General features: G+C 40.3%; 1 protein-coding gene across 13 annotated transcripts in view; it reads left to right on the top strand.

The window, feature by feature from the left end:
* Nucleotides 1–17722, top strand: part of ARID1B (AT-rich interaction domain 1B) — a 336807-nt gene extending 319085 nt beyond the window's left edge. For 7 of the 13 annotated variants that reach the window (XM_075087874.1, XM_075087878.1, XM_075087873.1 and 4 more), the window contains 7 exons: nucleotides 1360–1498; nucleotides 2844–3016; nucleotides 4664–4814; nucleotides 7479–7575; nucleotides 10840–11629; nucleotides 12484–12614; nucleotides 14606–17722. In XM_075087874.1, the coding sequence (XP_074943975.1) occupies nucleotides 1360–1498; nucleotides 2844–3016; nucleotides 4664–4814; nucleotides 7479–7575; nucleotides 10840–11629; nucleotides 12484–12614; nucleotides 14606–16318 (3194 nt within the window). In that variant the 3' untranslated portion in view covers nucleotides 16319–17722. Of the gene's footprint in view, nucleotides 1–1359; nucleotides 1499–2843; nucleotides 3017–4663; nucleotides 4815–5813; nucleotides 5931–7478; nucleotides 7576–10839; nucleotides 11630–12483; nucleotides 12615–14605 lie in introns of all 13 variants that reach the window. The other 6 variants (XM_075087867.1, XM_075087870.1, XM_075087866.1 and 3 more) reach the window with 1 other exon arrangement.
* Nucleotides 17723–18550: the final 828 nt, after the last annotated feature.

Genomic DNA, 18550 nt, shown 5'->3' with positions numbered 1-18550 from the left:
GCATACAGAAGAAAAGCCCACACTGCTTGTTCCAATTTTCCCTGTAACAGTAATTTTTAAAGTTTGGTAATTGGTTGTTGAACGTAGATAGTCAGGCACTATAAAATGCTTACATGACAGTTCATAAAAAAGAAGGACCTCTCAAGCCAAAGCCGTGTCTTTCTGAGTCTATTAGATTTATGAATTTTTTTGTTTGGTATTTTTTTCCCCAATTGCATCTAAAGATTTGAATCCTACAGGTTCTCCTTGGGTAGAATTTCTGCTGCAAAGACAGTCAGATCCAAGGCTTAGACGTTTTTACTAATTCCCACTCACCACCTTCTAAATCAGGAAACTACTACGTCAGATCTTTGGGGTTGGGGGTGTTTCTCCTCAGTAGTCATATGAAAATAGTAACTTCAGTATCTACTTTAAAAGGCTGCTCTGGATGTATTATATCATTAGCTTATATGATTTATTCATTTAGTGCCCCTATTACTGCTCAGTCTCATTGGAATAGAACAGTACCTGCTTTTCTATGCTTGTTGTCATATCAAGAATATAGCTATTTACCATGATTGAGGACAGCAGTGCAGGCACTCTATCGCTTTCTGAGATCTCAACATAGAGTTTTTTGCAGATGAAATAGATGCTTTGCAGAATCAACCTGGTTTTGTTACATACACTCTACAGTGACCCTGACTACAGTTTTTTTAAGATGTCCATTGCTGTTTTTACAATTTTATTAGGAGTGTTAGCTATAGCCTCCTGTTCAAATTCTAGTTTCAGTGATCACTTTCTTCTTATCCCAGATTGCCTTTCGCAGTTCTTAAATACAATCTTTTGCCATGCTGTCTCAATGACAGCATAGGGTTGCAGTGTGCCACTAATCATTTGCCATGTTTCACCACGGAAATGTCTGCCTTTTAGTTGTAAATGCATTTATGAATTTATAGTGATATAGCAGTTTAAATTTGTGAGGAAAAGCTTCTGGCTGAAATTTGCCTTATAAACGTATGTGTTGTGATAGTGATTATATAAAGAAGCTGTGCCGAAGAACAAGCTTCATTTACTCTGTTGTAAACTATAGACAATTAACTTTGTATCTCTGACCTCTGATTTAAATGATCCTTCATCTAGATGATTTCTGTTCACGTTGCTTCAGGCAGCAGATTAAATTCATGGTACTAGGAAAGATGATGGCTATTACTGCACAGCACATCCTGATCTCAGAGGATTTTGGGGAAGTTATAAAGTACTGAGATGCATGGTATAAGCAGGCTTATGGGGGAAAGAGCCAGTTTCTCTCCTTGATTATTATTATTTCCACAGGAATTTGACTGCTACCTTTTAACCTTACCTTTTTCTTTAATTTCCCAGCTAATTCTGGTTCCTTGCAAGGCCCGCAGACTCCACAGTCTACTGGTAGTAATTCCATGACAGAAGTGCCAGGCGATTTGAAGCCCCCAACACCAGCATCAACACCTCATGGACAGATGACACCTATGCAGGGTGGCAGGTATGAAAAGGGCTTTGCTTCATTTTTGTTGGGCGGTAGGTCTACAACGGTTTAAGCCAGTCTTTCCCTTTCCCAACTGCTTGGGCACCCATCTGATTCTGTGGTGAACCGGTCAGAGCCTTAACAGTGGCAGAAAAATTGGGGTTTTTTGGAGGGGAGAGAGGGAAAGGGAGGAAGGAGTAGGAGCTGCATTAGCTTTCTAAACACCAGAGAAGGATCAGTCAAGCACCAGTGCAAAGGGGAGCGTGTGAACGTGTGAAGAATGGGGAGGAAGGTGGAACCCAACAGCACCAACTTAGAACTGCAGCCTTCCTTTCCTTGCTTACCCTGTCCTCTGGTATACAGGTCCAGACATTCATGCTCAGGAAGGATGACTGTGTGGTTTTAAGGTGCTACTTAAATTCAAATTAGGCAGAGTGTATATAGTAACAGTGGTTGAGCTAGCAGAGGATTCAGCTGGATGGACCAAGGGATCCTTTTCAGTTCTGTGTCCTGTATGTCACACAGACTGGTGTAATCTGAAGTGAAGCTTTCTCACCATTCATTAAGGATCCTTAGCCCATTGCAGTCCAGCAAAAAAAGTTCTTGTTGACTTCAGCAGGAACATAACTGAGTTCCAAACTACATACAGAGTCACTCCAAACTTAATGTACTTGGGTTCCTTTTTTCCTCCATCTATAGTACTGCTGAAAGGATAACAAGGACCTTTTTTAATCATCTTTAATTCAGATTGAATGTTCTTTCACTATGTAAAAATTTTTATTTTTGCATTAAGAATAAATCTGGTAGTTATCAGGGAAACTCCATTTTCCAAGCCAAATGTTTAAAGGCTTTAGAATAAAGCTGGCTGCAACCATAAAGGTTAGTGCCTCTCCATAACCGTAAATGGTATTTGGGAGGTAAATCAAGTGTCGCTGTTCAGTAGGAGATCCATGGGGTAAGGTAATAAATAAAAAAGGTAATAAATACGAAACTGATAAAAAGTAATACTATTTTGACACAGCATATAATTAACCTGTGGAGCTCGCTGCCTTGGGATAGTGAGACAAACAGCTTAGTGAAATTTCAGAAAGGTTTAGACTTGTATCTGAGAATTAGGAACACACACAGTGAATTAGATTAAAATCACTCCTCTTTAAGGTAAGTAGCCAGATAAGCTTGGGGGAGAAAATGGGTAGAATTTTTAAATTATGTCCGTCGTGAAAGTTTTTTGCATCTTCCTTAGTTGTATCCTGCACTGATCGCTGCCACAGCATCATGAGCTAGGATTATTATAGTCCAGTCTGTTTTCACAGTTCTTGTGAATACGTGATGATGTTAATGCCTCCTTTTTCTCATCTGCTAGAAACAGCGCAGTTAGTGTGCATGATCCCTTTTCTGATGTAAGTGATTCAGCATTCCCGAAGCGAAACTCCATGACGCCAAATGCACCATACCAGCAGGGAATAAACATGCCAGATATGATGGGAAGGATGCCATATGAGCCGAACAAAGATCCTTTCGGTGGAATGAGAAAAGGTATTTTGTTAGTGGGAGCTTAAGCATTCTTCCCTACTTCCATGTACTCAAGATGTTCTGGTCATCAGAATGAGATTTTTTACTTCGCTGATTTTGCCATTGGTAAAATGGTATCCTCGTCGCAAAAAAGAGGTGCAGTGCAATTGTGTTTCATCTGGTCTGGTCATATTTTCCCCTCTCATGGTCACGCTGTTTATTTTAGACTTTAGAATCCAAAAAATGCTTGCAGGAGTACATTTCAGAAACAGCATAAATTCATAGGGCTATATTTTGTGCAATGCCATATGTTTCTTGAAGGTGGCTAGTTACTCTGCCAATCAGGTGCTGGACTTCAGAGTTAGAATGTGAAGCGGTGAAGCAACGTGCCTGGTTCTAGTAGGGCTGTACTGGGAATTCACTGTGCAGAACCGGACAGGTCTCCTAATGCTCTCTGTCTCAGTTTACATATTTTTCAGAATAGGAAACCTAAGTTTTTTTCTCACTTGGACAGCCTGTGACAAAAGGTGATAAACACACTCAAAGTTTGTTTATTTTCAGAAAGCAAAAATTAAAATTAATGTCAACCCTACTCTTGCCCTTTGGAGCATGTAACCTACAGATGATTTTGTGAATATTGTAAAACGTGCTTAAAATGAATCAATCTTGCGAGCCTTGTATATAGGAAGGTGAGATGAAAGAACACAAGCAGGTCTCACGATGGCTGCAAAGAGCAGAGCAGATGGAGGAGGTGAAATTAAGACAGTGGAAACTGAAAGGGACCAAAAGGGAGGAATGGGAAGAAAAGGTCCAGAAATCAGGAGAAGAAAGATTTGTGATGAAGTGGGGAGGTGTCTTAGAAGAGAGAGTTAATCTGATGTGATTTTTTTAAAACCTTCCCTTTAAATCCTTTTGCCTAGGCTGCAGACACTAGCGTAACACAATTGGAAGAAGGGAAAACCCTCTCTGCCTTAGATTCACTTTGGGTTCTATATCAGTGTGAGATTAAGTGGTTTTCTTGCACTTTGTTGTACATTTCACATTTATCCTGTTGAAACAGCAATGTCTTTGTTCAGTATCTACCATGAGGGACTGAAGGACAGAGTCTCTTCCTCTGTTTGCTTGAGGATTTATATAATAGTGGTCGACGTGCCTTTTCTTGGACCTGTCACTATGCCCATCCTGCCTGAGAAGCTACATGAGGATACAGTATCCTTTCCATAACTAAATTATGGTGTAGATGAGGGCTTTATGGGAAAAAGAAGAACCTGATGCTGACAGCTTTGTAATCCAAACTAGGAGATTTGCTTTCATCTGTTTTGTCAAGTTTATGTTTGCATTGATATTTAGCATTGTTCAGGGTGAAAAAAACAACAGCAAGTTCATCTTCAGCTATGAAGACCACAGGGAAGGAGCGGCCTGGTGCCTGAGGAGCTCAGTTCCATAGGATGAGATTACTTTCCTCACTTGCAGCTCCTTAGTATTATAGCCATCATCTTGGTAGTGGTGCTGCTTCATGTGTTTTCATCAGACTCTGGAGAGCTTGTCAGACACCAGCTAATTCTCCTTGGCAGTGTTAGGAATCTGAACATTATTTTAAAATACATCATTTAATAGAAAGATATCTTCAAACACCCAGAATAATATATTTAATTTCCCTTACTGTTTTAGTGCCTGGAGGCAATGAGCCTTTCATGACCCCTGGACAAATGCCTAACAGTGGAATACAAGATATGTATAACCAGAGTCCATCTGGAGCAATGTCCAACATGAGCATGAGCCAGCGACAGCAGTTCTCTTATGGAAGTGGCTATGACAGGAGGTGAGTCAATCCTCAGGAAAAAGCAAAGCCTGTTAGTGAAAATGATTCTCTCTCTCCCCTTCTCATTTTCCCATTGCACCTTGCAGAGAACATAGCAGCCTACATTTCCTACAGCATCTTACTAAATCACTGGGAGTCAAACCACTGGTAATGACTAAGTCTAGCTGTTCACAGAAATTAATAAGGAGGAATTGTCACACCTTAGAAGTCACTCGAGCTGCAGCAGATCACGTGGGTGTGTTTGATAGCTGCCTTCAGCTGGCTGCTGGGCTGGGCTGTGATGGCATAAAGTAGCACTTGAGTTAGTCTTCTGGCCACGTTTTCACCTACACAGTTGTTGGTGGGCTTTTTATGAAAAGCAAAATGCATAGCCTAAATATGCCTGGGTTGTGGTCTGTTAGTGAATTGCCTCTGGAGTGTCTGGAGTCTGTTGTCTGAGCTGTAGGAGCACCAGTCTTGCAGCGTGTCCATCAGGACCCTCGTAAGATTGTCTTTCAGTGAAGTAAGCAAAATAAATTTGGTCCTCTTTTGCTTATCCCAGGAACGGCTCTGGGGAAGAAAAAAATCAATAAAATCACTGGTGTCTAAGCATTGGTATAGCAAGCAGAGTGGTTTGGGAATGTTTGGATTAGATTAGGTATTCCAGTAGGTTGTGCAGCTCTGGCTGTATTCCTACTTTTACTTCCATTAGGCTGTGTACTTTAGCCTCACTTTTTGTTTCATCATGGTAGCCGAAGTGGTGGAGTGTGGGTCTTTTCAGTGTAACGGTGGAGTAGTTCTCAGTCAGTAGTTTGAAGCAGTAGATGTGTAGAGTAACACAAGTGTATCATGTTGTTCAACAGGTCACATTGCTGGGGAGTCAGTGAGAATAAGAGTTCCAGTGGAAAGTGATAAGTCAAGAGAGTGTTTTCGTTAAGGGGTGTGTTTTGTTTTATTTTGTTGGCAATTTTGGAGAATAAGTGCTTTTTACAGAATGAGGTTTCCTTTGTCATTTTTTAGGTCGGATCATGGGCTGGGTCCTGAAGGCAGTATGGGACCACCTGGTCAAAGCAACATGGTGCCTTCAAACAGTGACCCAAGCATGTACTCTCCTAATCGTTACCCTGGCCAGCAAAGGTGAACACTGATTTCTCTGTTCGTGATATCTGCAATAACCAGCTAACGAGTGCTAGCAGCCTCTGTGAGAGCACTTAGAATATGTGGCCTCTTGGCGTGTTACTTCTGTTTTGTCTGTTCTTATTTAGGCTTTTACCGTTGGTTCAGCTTCTTTGGGAGCTGAGGCTTGGGTGAATCGGTTGACTTTGTGTAGCCACGGAATCAGAGATGTTAGAAAAGGAGTATACATCCTACCTTGTTTATCTCCCTGCCAACACTGAACTAGGACATATTTTATAGGCCCACATTCTCCAGAGCAACATTAGCTGACACCGGTTCTGAAGCTTCCACAACTTCACCTGGCTTGTGGTTATCCTGTGGCTAACAAATTGAACATTTAGAAAGCGTTTCCCTTCTGTATAACATATATGTACCTTTGCTTAGTTTTATCTTATTGCATGTACCATCTTGGACAACTGCAGACAAAACCCATCAGTTATATGGTTCTTTTAACTGGCATTCGGTAATTTCTCTACGTCCACATCATAATTTCAGCGTATACTGAACAGCCTTTGCTTTCATTCTGGCCAACTCTCAAAAAATGTGTTTGCTATGCTTTTGGAAATTTTTGGAAAAATTAGGTCCCATTAGTTCTTTTAACATGTCAGGTTCCCCAGTCCTCTGTTTCTCTAACTCTCCTTGATATATTACTTCCATAATTATACTCGCATTGTAGATGTGTTCTGAGTGGTAGTGTACAGAAAGGAATTACTGACGTATTGGTCTGAAATACAGTGTTATTTTTCAATCTTAATACTTTCCAAGTACTTCATTTCAGCAACCTAAATTTCATTCAGATGTGCTAAAAATATTGCAGTTGCACTGTAGTGCTCCTCAGAGGTCTTAAAGGGCACAGGTAAGTTTCCAAGTGCAGCGCAACTCTGCCTCTTATGTGTATGCTTCATTATGTGGTTTTAATTAAAAATTACATGCACATTAGCAGAATTCTGAGTACTGTTTTCACTCCGTAATGATGTATTTCAATGTTACATATTGTGATGAAATTTGTACTCGCTTTCTGTCACTATCATCAGACTAAAATCACGATTTCACTTTAAATCAGCAGTTAACTATTAATTATATTCTTAAATAATCCGGAAAGTAGCTTGTTTGGAGACTGACTTGGCAAAGCACAAGAATTTTGAATTGGGACCTTTGAGCTGTACATCAGATATATTTCAACCTAAGATGGGTTCCCAGCGACTGCAGCTGCCTTCCTTACCTCTTTGCTGACCATACTTTGTTCCCATTCCTGACTGCTACCTCTAAATCTCTCTGTTGCATCTGCACTGCTCCTCCTGTATCATCTATCTGCTTTATCTCCTTCCTTCCAATACCAGCTCCAGCAGAGCTTACTACATCAGGCTCAGGACCATACTGCACTGTACCTTCACGTTGTCTCCAAATGGCAAATATCTTCAGGGTGCAAGATCATCAGAGTACTTTGCTTTTCCGGGTGGCTTGGAAATCTCAGCAGCTCTAAGTGTTGATTTGAATGCTTCATTTTAGGCATGAACCATATGGGCAGCAGTATCCAGGACAAGGACCTCCCTCAGGACAGCCACCATATGGAGGACATCAACCTGGAATGTATCCACAGCAGCAGGTAAGAGAGGGGAAACCAGCTATATTCATAACATTTGTTTAATAAATGTCACCCCAAAATTCTGTATACATTCAAAAGTTTGTTTATACAATATATTTTGGCACAGAGGAGGACTGTAGTTCCGGTCAAAAACATAGCCTGTATGGATAAGCAGTGTATGTGCAGCTGTAGGAAGATGTGTTTGTTACGCTGGAAGAGTGTACATTTTAACAGATGTTCTGTGGCTTTGGATGTGTATTAGGTGATTGTACTAAGTTAATAACAGCAGACGGGGAAAGTATAATTCGCAGGCTAGTAAAGTGATGCTGCCTCAATTCCAGAAACAAATAGGAAGGCTGCTTGGCTGGCAGGCTGAAGGGCCTTAACTTAACATCATGCAGCCAAGTGAATGCAACAGAGAGCTGGAACAAAGTAAAATGTGCAGCACTCTCAATTATCTGGAATGCTGTGCTGGGTCATGTGAGATACCTGTCTTTAATATAGATCATATGGTATATTCCCCACATGTTACCTGTAGTAATAATATGGTAATAATAATAACAATAAAAAAATACATGAGAGTGAACATTATTAGTGTTAAAAATTGTTTAAACATTTGTACATTCCAGCCTCCCTGTTTAATAACTTTGAAAATACAAATTATATTGATTAACAAGATGGTATTGTTAGGTCTATCATTAATACCTTGTGGGCAAAATCCCATCCTATAAGTCAATAGCAAAACTCTGCTGACTTCAACAGGATCAGAATTTTATCCTGCGTGTTATTAACTCATTTCTAGTCATACAATAATTGAAGTTTAAGTTAGCTTCCAAACTAGAAAGCATTTCCTTATAATATCAAAATTGAAATGTAAGCTAGTGTTCAGCCAATTTCAGATAGTCTTTTTCAGTTTGGGATAGTTTTACTAGGAAATTCAAAAGGGTGGGGGGAACCTAAAGAAGGAAATATTAGGTTGTAGTGTACTGAAAATGTATATAAATTTCAATTTCAGAATTTCTCTCTTATCTCTTTGGTTCATAACATCTCTAAAATAGCATAATCGAAAAACTGGTTGTTCTTTATGATGAGGCTATGCTAGCAGTCTAGGTGACTTAGTGGGGAAATTGCCAAGATATGTAATGGAACAGTTTCTGATATTCCGTGCTAATGTATGCAGGGAATATATTAACTGCATGTTTATGTAAGCAAGGAGACAGCTAGAATTTGTGAAAATATATTTGGCCCTGTCCTTAGTGTTGTTTATATGCTTTGTACAATGACTCTTGAATGCAAAATGCATTCATGCAAAAAAGCAGTGAAGAATGAAGGGCAAGGATCCTGGCTGGCCTCAGCCGCTCCCTCCCACTCCCAGAGGTTTCCACTTCTTTCTTTAGCCAGAGATTAGGCTGACACTAGATTATTTTCGATTTCCTAAATCTCACTCTATAGTGGTACAAGAAGAATGTGGAACATGGCCCTTTTGAAGCTCTAATCTACGACCGGAAGGCTAGGGAATGACCTGGGAAGGAGAGGTGCTTGGAGCATGAATTCCTGGGGATAATGAAGCACTTTGAGCCAGGTTTTTCAATCCCTGTACAAGTACAGGTACCCTGAGAGCTATTACACAGCAGGTGACTGGTGTTGGTGTCTTTTTGTCTTCTGCGAGGTCTCAGAATTCCACATCCTCAGTGGAGAGAGACACACATTGTGCAGCCTCAGTCTCCTGCCAAACCTTTACACAGGAGGGGATGTTCAGGTGCATTGCTGCCCTCAGCTTTGGGTAGCATTAGGCATGTTGCCACTACATGTACAAGAGCACTGAATTGCTTTTAAAAAGGCACATGCTTCATTCCCAAGCGTCTACTTTCAACACTCAGAGTCACTGTGGCACAACAAACACCACCTTTTTAGGTGTGCCAACTGCCAAGTCAGTTCTTAATGTATAAATTGGTCCCAAGGGTGGAATTTACTACAGCAAGTAGTTTATGTAAGGCTGAAAATAGGTATTTCTCAGATAGCCAGACAGTTCTATAGCAGGTTAAAAAAAAATACTTTCATGCAATACGGTAGTTGTGGTTTTATGTGCAGCAAAGTTGGAAGATGAGTTTATGAATCCCAGAGCTGTTTTAACTGACCCGTATTGAATACATACAGAATTTTATCTGATCTTAACTCCAGTACATTAGTATACATTGTGCAATGTGGCTGAGCTACAGTTTCCAGGGGAGCCGTAACTTTGAATTTGCCATAGATCATATATTCAAAAATCACCCATTTAATTCATATTTTTTGCTTCAGAGCACTCAGTGCAGTTTGAACTGTGGAACAAACTCCCACAGGAACTAAGGACCACTGCAAACCTTAACCACCTTCCCCTCAAACTGCAACATGTCTTTTTTTGTTCTGCTGTCTTAAACATAAATACATACAAGCTTGTATGATTTAAAAACAGCTCAGCTCCCCCCAAGGTAAAACAGCTTACCTCACACAACATTCCCCACTTGAGAGGGTGAGAAGCAAAGAGGGAATAAACCATAGGCGGCAGCTGTTAGTTACATTGCTTAATTCATTACTGATCAGCAGGGTAAGAACGTGCATAAACTAGAACAGAATGCTTGGATGTGACCGTTTGCTGTAATCATCTCACAGTAAATTAAACGTGATTGGATCATTTGGGAAGAGGGATGGCTGCCGAAACAGAGCCACGTTCCTGGGAATTACAGAAAGTAGCAAATGCAGCAGAATGTTTTCTCCGACCAGTAGCCTATGCTCTATCATAAGATCCAGTGTTTCATGCACACTTGCAGCATATCTTGCTATTTTAAGAGTTTATTCAGTGCTTGTCTCTTGAAAAGATTCACTGAGTGGTTTTGAATTTTTAAAATATTTTTCTTCATAGTAGACTGAGCATAAAAAAAGAAGTGAAAATATTTTAGTTGGTGAGGACCGTTGCCTTTTCACATGTGTCCGAAATGACCAGTGGAATTTAACCTGACAGATAGGAAAGGCAAGGAAAGGAAAAGGAGAAAATGAGAGTAAGCATAAGAAAATTTAGCCCAAGGATAGTTTCCTTTTAGTATTAACTTATAAGTGCAGCAAAACAGAGGCTTAAAAAGAAAGCATTGGATCAAGCCTAACCATAGGACCGCATGCCTGACTCTGGAATCAGCACAATCCCTCTAGAACTGAGGGCCTTCAGCTTTTTCAGTGAGCTTTCAGCCAATATATTTGTATTGTGTATGGAGTAAAAGTGATGCATCTTCTTTCCAAAATTTTTTTCAGAACTACAAGCGACACATGGATGGCATGTATGGGCCTCCCGCCAAACGCCATGAAGGGGATATGTATAACATGCAGTATGGCAACCAGCAACAGGAAATGTATAACCAGTACAGCAACGCTTACACGGGGCCTGACAGGAGGCCCATGCAAGGACAGTATCCGTATCCATATAACAGGGAGAGGATGCAGGGCCCAGGACAAATGCAGCAGCATGGAATACCTCCCCAGATGATTGGTGGCCCCATGCAGTCGTCATCCTCCAGCGAAGGTCCTCAGCAGAACATGTGGCCAACACGAAATGATATGCCTTACCCTTACCAGAATAGGCAAGGTCCAGGAGGCCCTGCACAGGCCCCACCGTATCCAGGGATGAATCGCACTGATGATATGATGGTACCTGACCAGAGGATAAACCACGAGAGTCAGTGGCCTTCTCACGTCAACCAACGTCAGCCTTCTTATATGTCATCCTCAGCCTCCATGCAGCCTATCACTAGACCTCCTCAGTCATCCTACCAGACGCCACCCTCTATGCCAAACCACATCTCTAGAGCTCCAAGTCCAGCATCCTTCCAGCGCTCTTTAGAAAACCGTATGTCTCCAAGCAAGTCTCCTTTCCTGCCCTCCATGAAGATGCAAAAAGTTATACCCACAGTTCCAGTGTCACAGGTCACAGGACCTCCACCCCAACCACCACCGATTAGGCGAGAAATTACCTTCCCCCCAGGCTCTGTAGAAGCATCCCAACCAGTCTTAAAACCAAGACGAAAGATTACCTCAAAAGATATTGGTAAGCATCAAAACAAAAGCCAAATACCAAAATAGGTTGGGAGAAAGGGACTTTGATTTTGATTTTCTTTTAGATTTTTAGACTATTTTGACAAATAGTTAACTTTGGGTAACTGTAATGTGATTGTCCTCAATAAAAATGTAATGGCTTATGCATCAGTGAGGATGATAGGTAAAAGTCATCCCAGACAATCTGACATGAAATGAAAGCAATATTTTATATGCAGACCTGAGGTCTCCAGAAATGCATTAAAAATTAAGCTTGCGTCAGATTTGCAAATGATATATGTTGAAAGGTCCTTCAGAACGTCTGTTAAATCACCAGTACAACATTCAGCCGAGCAAAGCTTTGTGTTCTAGTTCTATGGCAGCTCATGCTCTTCTGCTGTGTAGTTATAGTCCCTGCCTCACTTGAATGGGCCATTTATTCATCCCATATTATTTGTCATGTTTGTTTCTCCCCCTGTTCTTTCCCAAGTATCTTCTTATCTTGAATTCCTGTTACATTTCATTCGTTCAAGTTCTCATGCTTCAAGTTCCCCCACTCCTGACAAAGTATTCTACCTTTATTTAACGATTATTTGGTTTAGTCAACTTTCCTGAGTCTGTACAATTATTTCAGCTTCAGCAATGTCAGGAAGAATGGCCCTGTTAAGATATTCTCCTGTATTAAGGCTGAGCAGCAGTTACAGAAAAACTGAACAGGACTAAGTGTTGAAAGCAGGGTCTTAACCAGTGTTTCAGTAACCATTTCATTTAAATTCTGCATCCTCAGAATGTCACAGTTTAATCTTTCAGAACTCATTAACGGTCTCCGAGACACACTGTTTTACTTCTCCTCATTTCTTTCTCCAGTAACTCCTGAGGCCTGGAGAGTGATGATGTCTCTTAAATCTGGTCTTTTGGCTGAAAGTACCTGGGCGCTAGACACTATTAATATTCTTCTGTATGATGACAGCACTGTTGCTACTTTCAACCTCTCTCAGGTAGGTGGGAAAGTGGTATATTTCTCAGCTTTCCAAGAAAAGAAAACTGAAATGAGATACCTACAAAAAAGTGGGAGTCCTTTAAAAAAATTTATTATAAATAACATAAACTTGAATATTGTGAAACTTCTGTTTTTTATGATTGGTAACAGTGAGCAACAAGAGATAGCTTTAGGTCGAATAGGGGAAATAATGAGCCTGAAACAAGGGTATCCTGTAGAAAGGAGCATGTAGGAGTATAAGAATTTTAGCACTGACAAAAGACTAACGTGTAAATTCACACTCAGGAGAGTACAAGGACAATGCCAGAAAACAGCAATAAGTTAGTAATCTTGCTTAACTTGTATTTCCATAAAAGGCTTTGCAAAACTATATTAAATTGATTTGAGGCTGTCTTTTGGTGACTACTTGTCTTACTCGGTAGTTCCATACTAGGCTGTGGGATTTTTTTAATTGCTTATTTTCTGTTTGGTTTCTTCTTCCATTAAGTTAAGTTTGCACAGAAATATCAGATTGACAATTTAAAAGCTAAAATCCACTGTCTGTCCACAGGATGCAAGTAACATGGAGTTTAAGAGCGTGTGCTTTTGCTTCACTGCCTCCCAGCATTTTTCAGCCCTGCTCTAACCATCAGCCTGTTAGGTGGTAGTAATAGATGCCATGCTGATAATGCACATCATCTAAAATTTGTACAAATTAAATATTCAGTTTCTCTGCTCCATTCACTCCTTGGTTACTAATAGTATAACTCATCATTTTTTAAATATAATGACCTTTTTTTTTTAAATACAGACACAAATGGTACATTTCATCCCACCTAACTTTAGAACTAGGGATATCTATAGCATGATTCATCTCATCTTGAAGTAGAGATCTAAAATAGGTCAGATGAATCATACCCTAGAAATGGCCTGTAAGAGACCACTGATTATAAAAGGAATCTAGACAATTAGGTTAGGTGTGTAACTGTTGTGGGTGTTTGAAGTTCAGTGAGGTGAAACTCCTCTGAATTCTATGAGAAATTGTATTAATGCACCCTGTGCAAGTTGCACAGAATACCAGGCATGTATTAAATATTTTTTTTTTTTTACTTTTGCCTTAGACTATTTCCAATGGCAGTCAGGACTTACTATGATGACTGATAATTCCTGCAGTCCATAAGCGTCAGTTTGTTCTTAATTCTTCGTGGGTTTGGCAATCATAAGAGAATACAGAATGGACAAAAGGGTACATTTGGGTGAAAACCTATTAGCCCGTGGTTAAAAAACAACATTAAAAGTTAGACGATAAAACTGAATACATCATAGCAACAAAGAATTTTTTAAGAATAAAGCCACTCTGCGTAAATTAGTACCAAGTCCTACTACTGCCTTTCCGTAAGAAAGTGATTACAAGTTAATTAAGAGGGGTAAACCTAAATGAAAACTGAAGGGTGACTTACAGCACTGGGCTCCAATAAAAATTTTTAAATATTGCCGGGCAAAAATGGAACTATTGCAATAGAGATGGGATATTAATCTAGGATGTCAGTATCTAGACTCTGAACTGCAGATTCCTGTTGGTTTTAGAGACTGAGATACAAAAGAGGAGGGGAAGAATTGTAAACTTCAGGCATCTAATAAAAGTACAAATCAGAAAATCTGAGTTAGAAACTTCAGTACTCTGTGCAGCAAATGAAGAACACTAGACACTTCAAGGGGACAGAACAGCTAAGCTAGATGGCTACTGTGGCTTCAAGGAGACACGAGTAGAGTTCTGTGCTTCTCATAGCTGTTACAGTTTAAGCAATCGGAGCCTTGATAGTTTGACGTTATATACTGTTTGGACAGACGCTAAAAGAATTTCCTCTGATTAGCTTCTGCCATGCAGAACCTAGCCACAAGTCCACAGCAGGAGGAGGGAAATACAGATGTATACATCAGCGTTCCTAATAAAATTCCATGCAGACAAAAATATTTATCTGATTTTTATGTTCTTTCTTCTCCCCTCAGTTGTCTGGATTTCTTGAGCTTTTAGTAGAATATTTTAGAAAATGCCTGATTGACATTTTTGGAATCCTTATGGAGTACGAAGTGGGAGATCCAGGCCACAAAGCACTTGATCACAAAGCAGCCAAGAAAGATGATAGCCAGTCCTTGGCAGAGGATACCGGAAAAGAGGAGAACGACGAATGTATTGACTATTTTGATGAAGATGAGGAGGAGGGGGAGGATGAAAAGGTAGAAGGAGAAGAAAAGAGCATTGTTTTTTCCACTCCTGGTGCCATTGCTGATCCAAGTGAGAGGCCAAAACAAGCCAGTAAATTTGACAAGCTGCCAATAAAGATTGTAAAGAAAAATAATCTATTTGTTGTTGACCGATCTGACAAACTTGGACGCGTTCAGGAATTTGATAGTGGACTTCTCCACTGGCAGCTTGGCGGTGGTGACACAACCGAGCATATCCAGACTCACTTTGAAAGCAAGATGGAGATTCCTCCGCGCAGGAAAGCCCCTCCTCCCTCAAACTCTCCAAGCAAAAAGAAGGACCTCGAGGGGAAAGGTGAATCTGAGGAACAAACAGAAAAAAGTATAACAGCAACCATTGATGATGTCCTCTCAGCTCGGCCAGGAGCATTGCCTGAAGACTCAAACTCTGGTTCCCAACCAGAGAGCAGTAAATTTCCCTTTGGGATCCATCAAGCCAAAAGCCACCGGAATATTAAACTGCTAGAGGATGAGCCAAGGAGCCGGGATGAGACTCCTCTATGCACCATAACTCACTGGCAAGACTCCTTGGCCAAACGCTGCATCTGTGTGTCAAATATCGTCCGTAGCTTGTCCTTTGTGCCTGGCAATGACACCGAAATGTCCAAACATCCAGGCTTGGTGCTGATCCTGGGAAAGTTGATCCTTCTTCACCATGAGCATCCGGAAAGAAAGCGAGCGCCGCAGACTTACGAGAAGGAGGAAGAGGAGGACAAAGGGGTGGCCTGCAGCAAGGATGAGTGGTGGTGGGACTGCCTCGAGGTCTTGAGGGATAATACATTGGTCACATTAGCCAACATTTCTGGGCAGCTAGACTTGTCTGCTTACACAGAAAGCATCTGTTTGCCAATTTTGGATGGCTTGCTGCACTGGATGGTGTGCCCATCAGCAGAGGCACAGGATCCTTTTCCAACCGTGGGGCCCAACTCAGTTCTTTCGCCTCAGAGACTTGTGCTGGAGACCCTGTGTAAGCTCAGTATCCAGGACAATAATGTGGACCTTATCTTGGCCACCCCCCCATTCAGTCGTCAGGAGAAACTCTATGCTACTTTAGTTAGGTACGTTGGGGACCGCAAAAACCCGGTCTGCCGAGAAATGTCCATGGCGCTTTTATCGAACCTTGCCCAGGGGGACACATTAGCAGCAAGGGCAATAGCTGTGCAGAAGGGAAGCATCGGAAACTTGATAAGCTTCCTGGAGGATGGGGTCACTATGGCCCAGTACCAGCAGAGCCAGCATAACCTCATGCACATGCAGCCTCCACCTCTGGAGCCACCTAGCGTAGACATGATGTGCAGGGCAGCCAAGGCCTTGCTGGCCATGGCTAGGGTGGACGAGAACCGCTCAGAGTTCCTTTTGCACGAGGGTCGTTTGCTGGATATCTCAATATCTGCTGTCCTGAACTCTCTGGTTGCATCTGTCATCTGTGATGTACTTTTTCAGATCGGGCAGTTATGACATAAGTGAGAAGCCAAGCATGTGTGAGTGGAGATTAGAGGGTCACATATAACTGGCTGTTTTCTGTTCTTGTTTATCCAACGTAGGAAGAAGGAAAAAAAAAAAAAAAAAAAAGAATCTTTGCTCCTCTGCCCCATTCACTATTTACCAATTGGGAATTAAAGAAATTATTAATTTGAACAGTTATGAAATTAATATTTGCTGTCTATGTGTATAAGTACATCTTTTTATTTTATTTTTTTTAACCAAAGTTGCTGTCTAGTACATTCAAAGGTCACACTTTTTTTTTTTTCCATAGATTATCCTTTTCAATGTTCTTTTCCATGTTTGTATTGCATATTTTTTGGGAAGCGAACTAGTGACTTTTTAAAAAAAAAATGTTATGGCAAACCATTGTACGATGGGAAAAAAAAAAATCTCACCACTTTGAAACAAAAAGGTGAAAAATAACCAACGTACCAAGTTCCTGTGTGTTTTATTTTTTCAAATAAGGAAAAAATAAAAAAAAACTTGTATACCATCACCCAAAGCTCTGTGCAATAGAAGATTCTAGTGATGTAGGTGTAGGGGATCAAGGAGGGTGTCAGTCAGTAGTCAAAACGCAAAACGATACTGGTTTCTCCTCAGGAGAAATGGTTACATTAGGCTAGGAGCAAAACAAAACAAAAAAGTCAAGTTATAAGATTTTTAAACAAAACCTGATGATAAACATCAATTGCTTCCTCACCAGAACTGTCTTGTCTACATCTGTTTTTTTTTGACCTTCCACAATGACAGTTCTTCACAATTCCTTTAATCTTTTTTTTTTTTAAATATTTTTTTATTGCCTAAGGGCCGTGATGTATATAGAAGTTGTACATTAAACATACCCTCATTTTTTTTTTTTTAGTACAAAGTTTTTAGTTTCTTTTTCATGATGTGGTATCTACAAAGTGATAGTAGAATTATTTTTTCTTTCATTTGGGCCATATCTCCAAAAAATAATAAAAAAAAATGAAAAAAGAAAAAACCCAACACAGAAAACCAACAACTGAGGGTAATGTACAAGTTTCTGTATGTATAAAGTCATGCTCTATTTCGGGAGAGCAGCCGATCACAATTTGCTTTATAAATCAAGGTGTGGAAATGGTTACGTATGGATTGATTTAAGAAAATGGTTACCAGTCTACAGACAAAAAAATATATACAGGAAAAAAAAAAAAAGGAAGAAACACAACTTCAAAGATTTTTCAGTGACAAGAATCTGCATTTGTATTTCAAGATAATGTAGTTAAAAAAAGAAAAAACTTGATGTAAATTCCTCCTTTTCCTCTGGCTTAATGAATTTCATTTATTCAGTATAAAATCTTTATATGTTCCACATGTTAAGAATAAATGTACATTAAATCTTGTTAAGCACTGTGATGGGTGTTCTTGAATAATGTTCTAGTTGCAGTGTGGGATATCGGAAAGCAAACCAATTACAAGAAAGAGCAATAATGATTATTCTCTTTCCCCTGCTTTATTATTATGACCTTCAAAAATATTACGTTACTGTATTGCAGCAACTTGCTCGCCTTTTAGAAAAGCCTTCTCGCATCACCGAGAAGTGTTTTTAATTATTATTTATAAAACCAGGGAGCCTCAAAGGGGAAGACATGGCTGGCAAACGATAGTTCTGACTATGCAGGTGTCCGGTCTCCGTGCTGTGTTTGGGGGACTGAAGGCGGACATTAGAAAAAGCGACAAAAGATTTTGTTAAAGCAATAACCAACTTGAAGAAATTGATCTGTATTCACTACCTGTAATTCTTTCTGTTGGTTAAAGGTGCAAATACCCCAGTGATGTGGGTATTTAGAATAAACACCCACCCACTTCTCGATCCTGTATGTGTCATTGCATACTTACATGGCCTCTCATCCGGGGAGTCCCCCATTAAAGTGGATCAGGCTTTAATAGAGCATGTCCGTCGTTAAAATTGGTGGGAGATGGCCGTTTCAGTTCCGGGAATTAGCTGGTTTCAGATACATCCCCTCTCACCTGGCGATATCTTGTTGCTGAATATTGTTCAAGCACTAATTTTTGCTATTTTATCTTGGATCATTGACTTTGTTAGTGTGATCATAAAAAGCTAATAATAATCAATTTCCCTGGAATTGCCACATAATTACACTGTTAGTGGCTACCCTCCTCCCCTCTCCAATAACAATACGGAGGTACTTGAAAATTACAACCCCCTTTGGCATACTGCCC

Source organism: Phalacrocorax aristotelis, chromosome 3 (assembly GCF_949628215.1).
Source record: "Phalacrocorax aristotelis chromosome 3, bGulAri2.1, whole genome shotgun sequence".
NCBI classification, from domain to species: domain Eukaryota; kingdom Metazoa; phylum Chordata; class Aves; order Suliformes; family Phalacrocoracidae; genus Phalacrocorax; species Phalacrocorax aristotelis.
The sequence above is the reverse complement of the archived record's forward strand: the minus strand, read 5'-3'. Positions and strand labels throughout refer to the sequence as shown.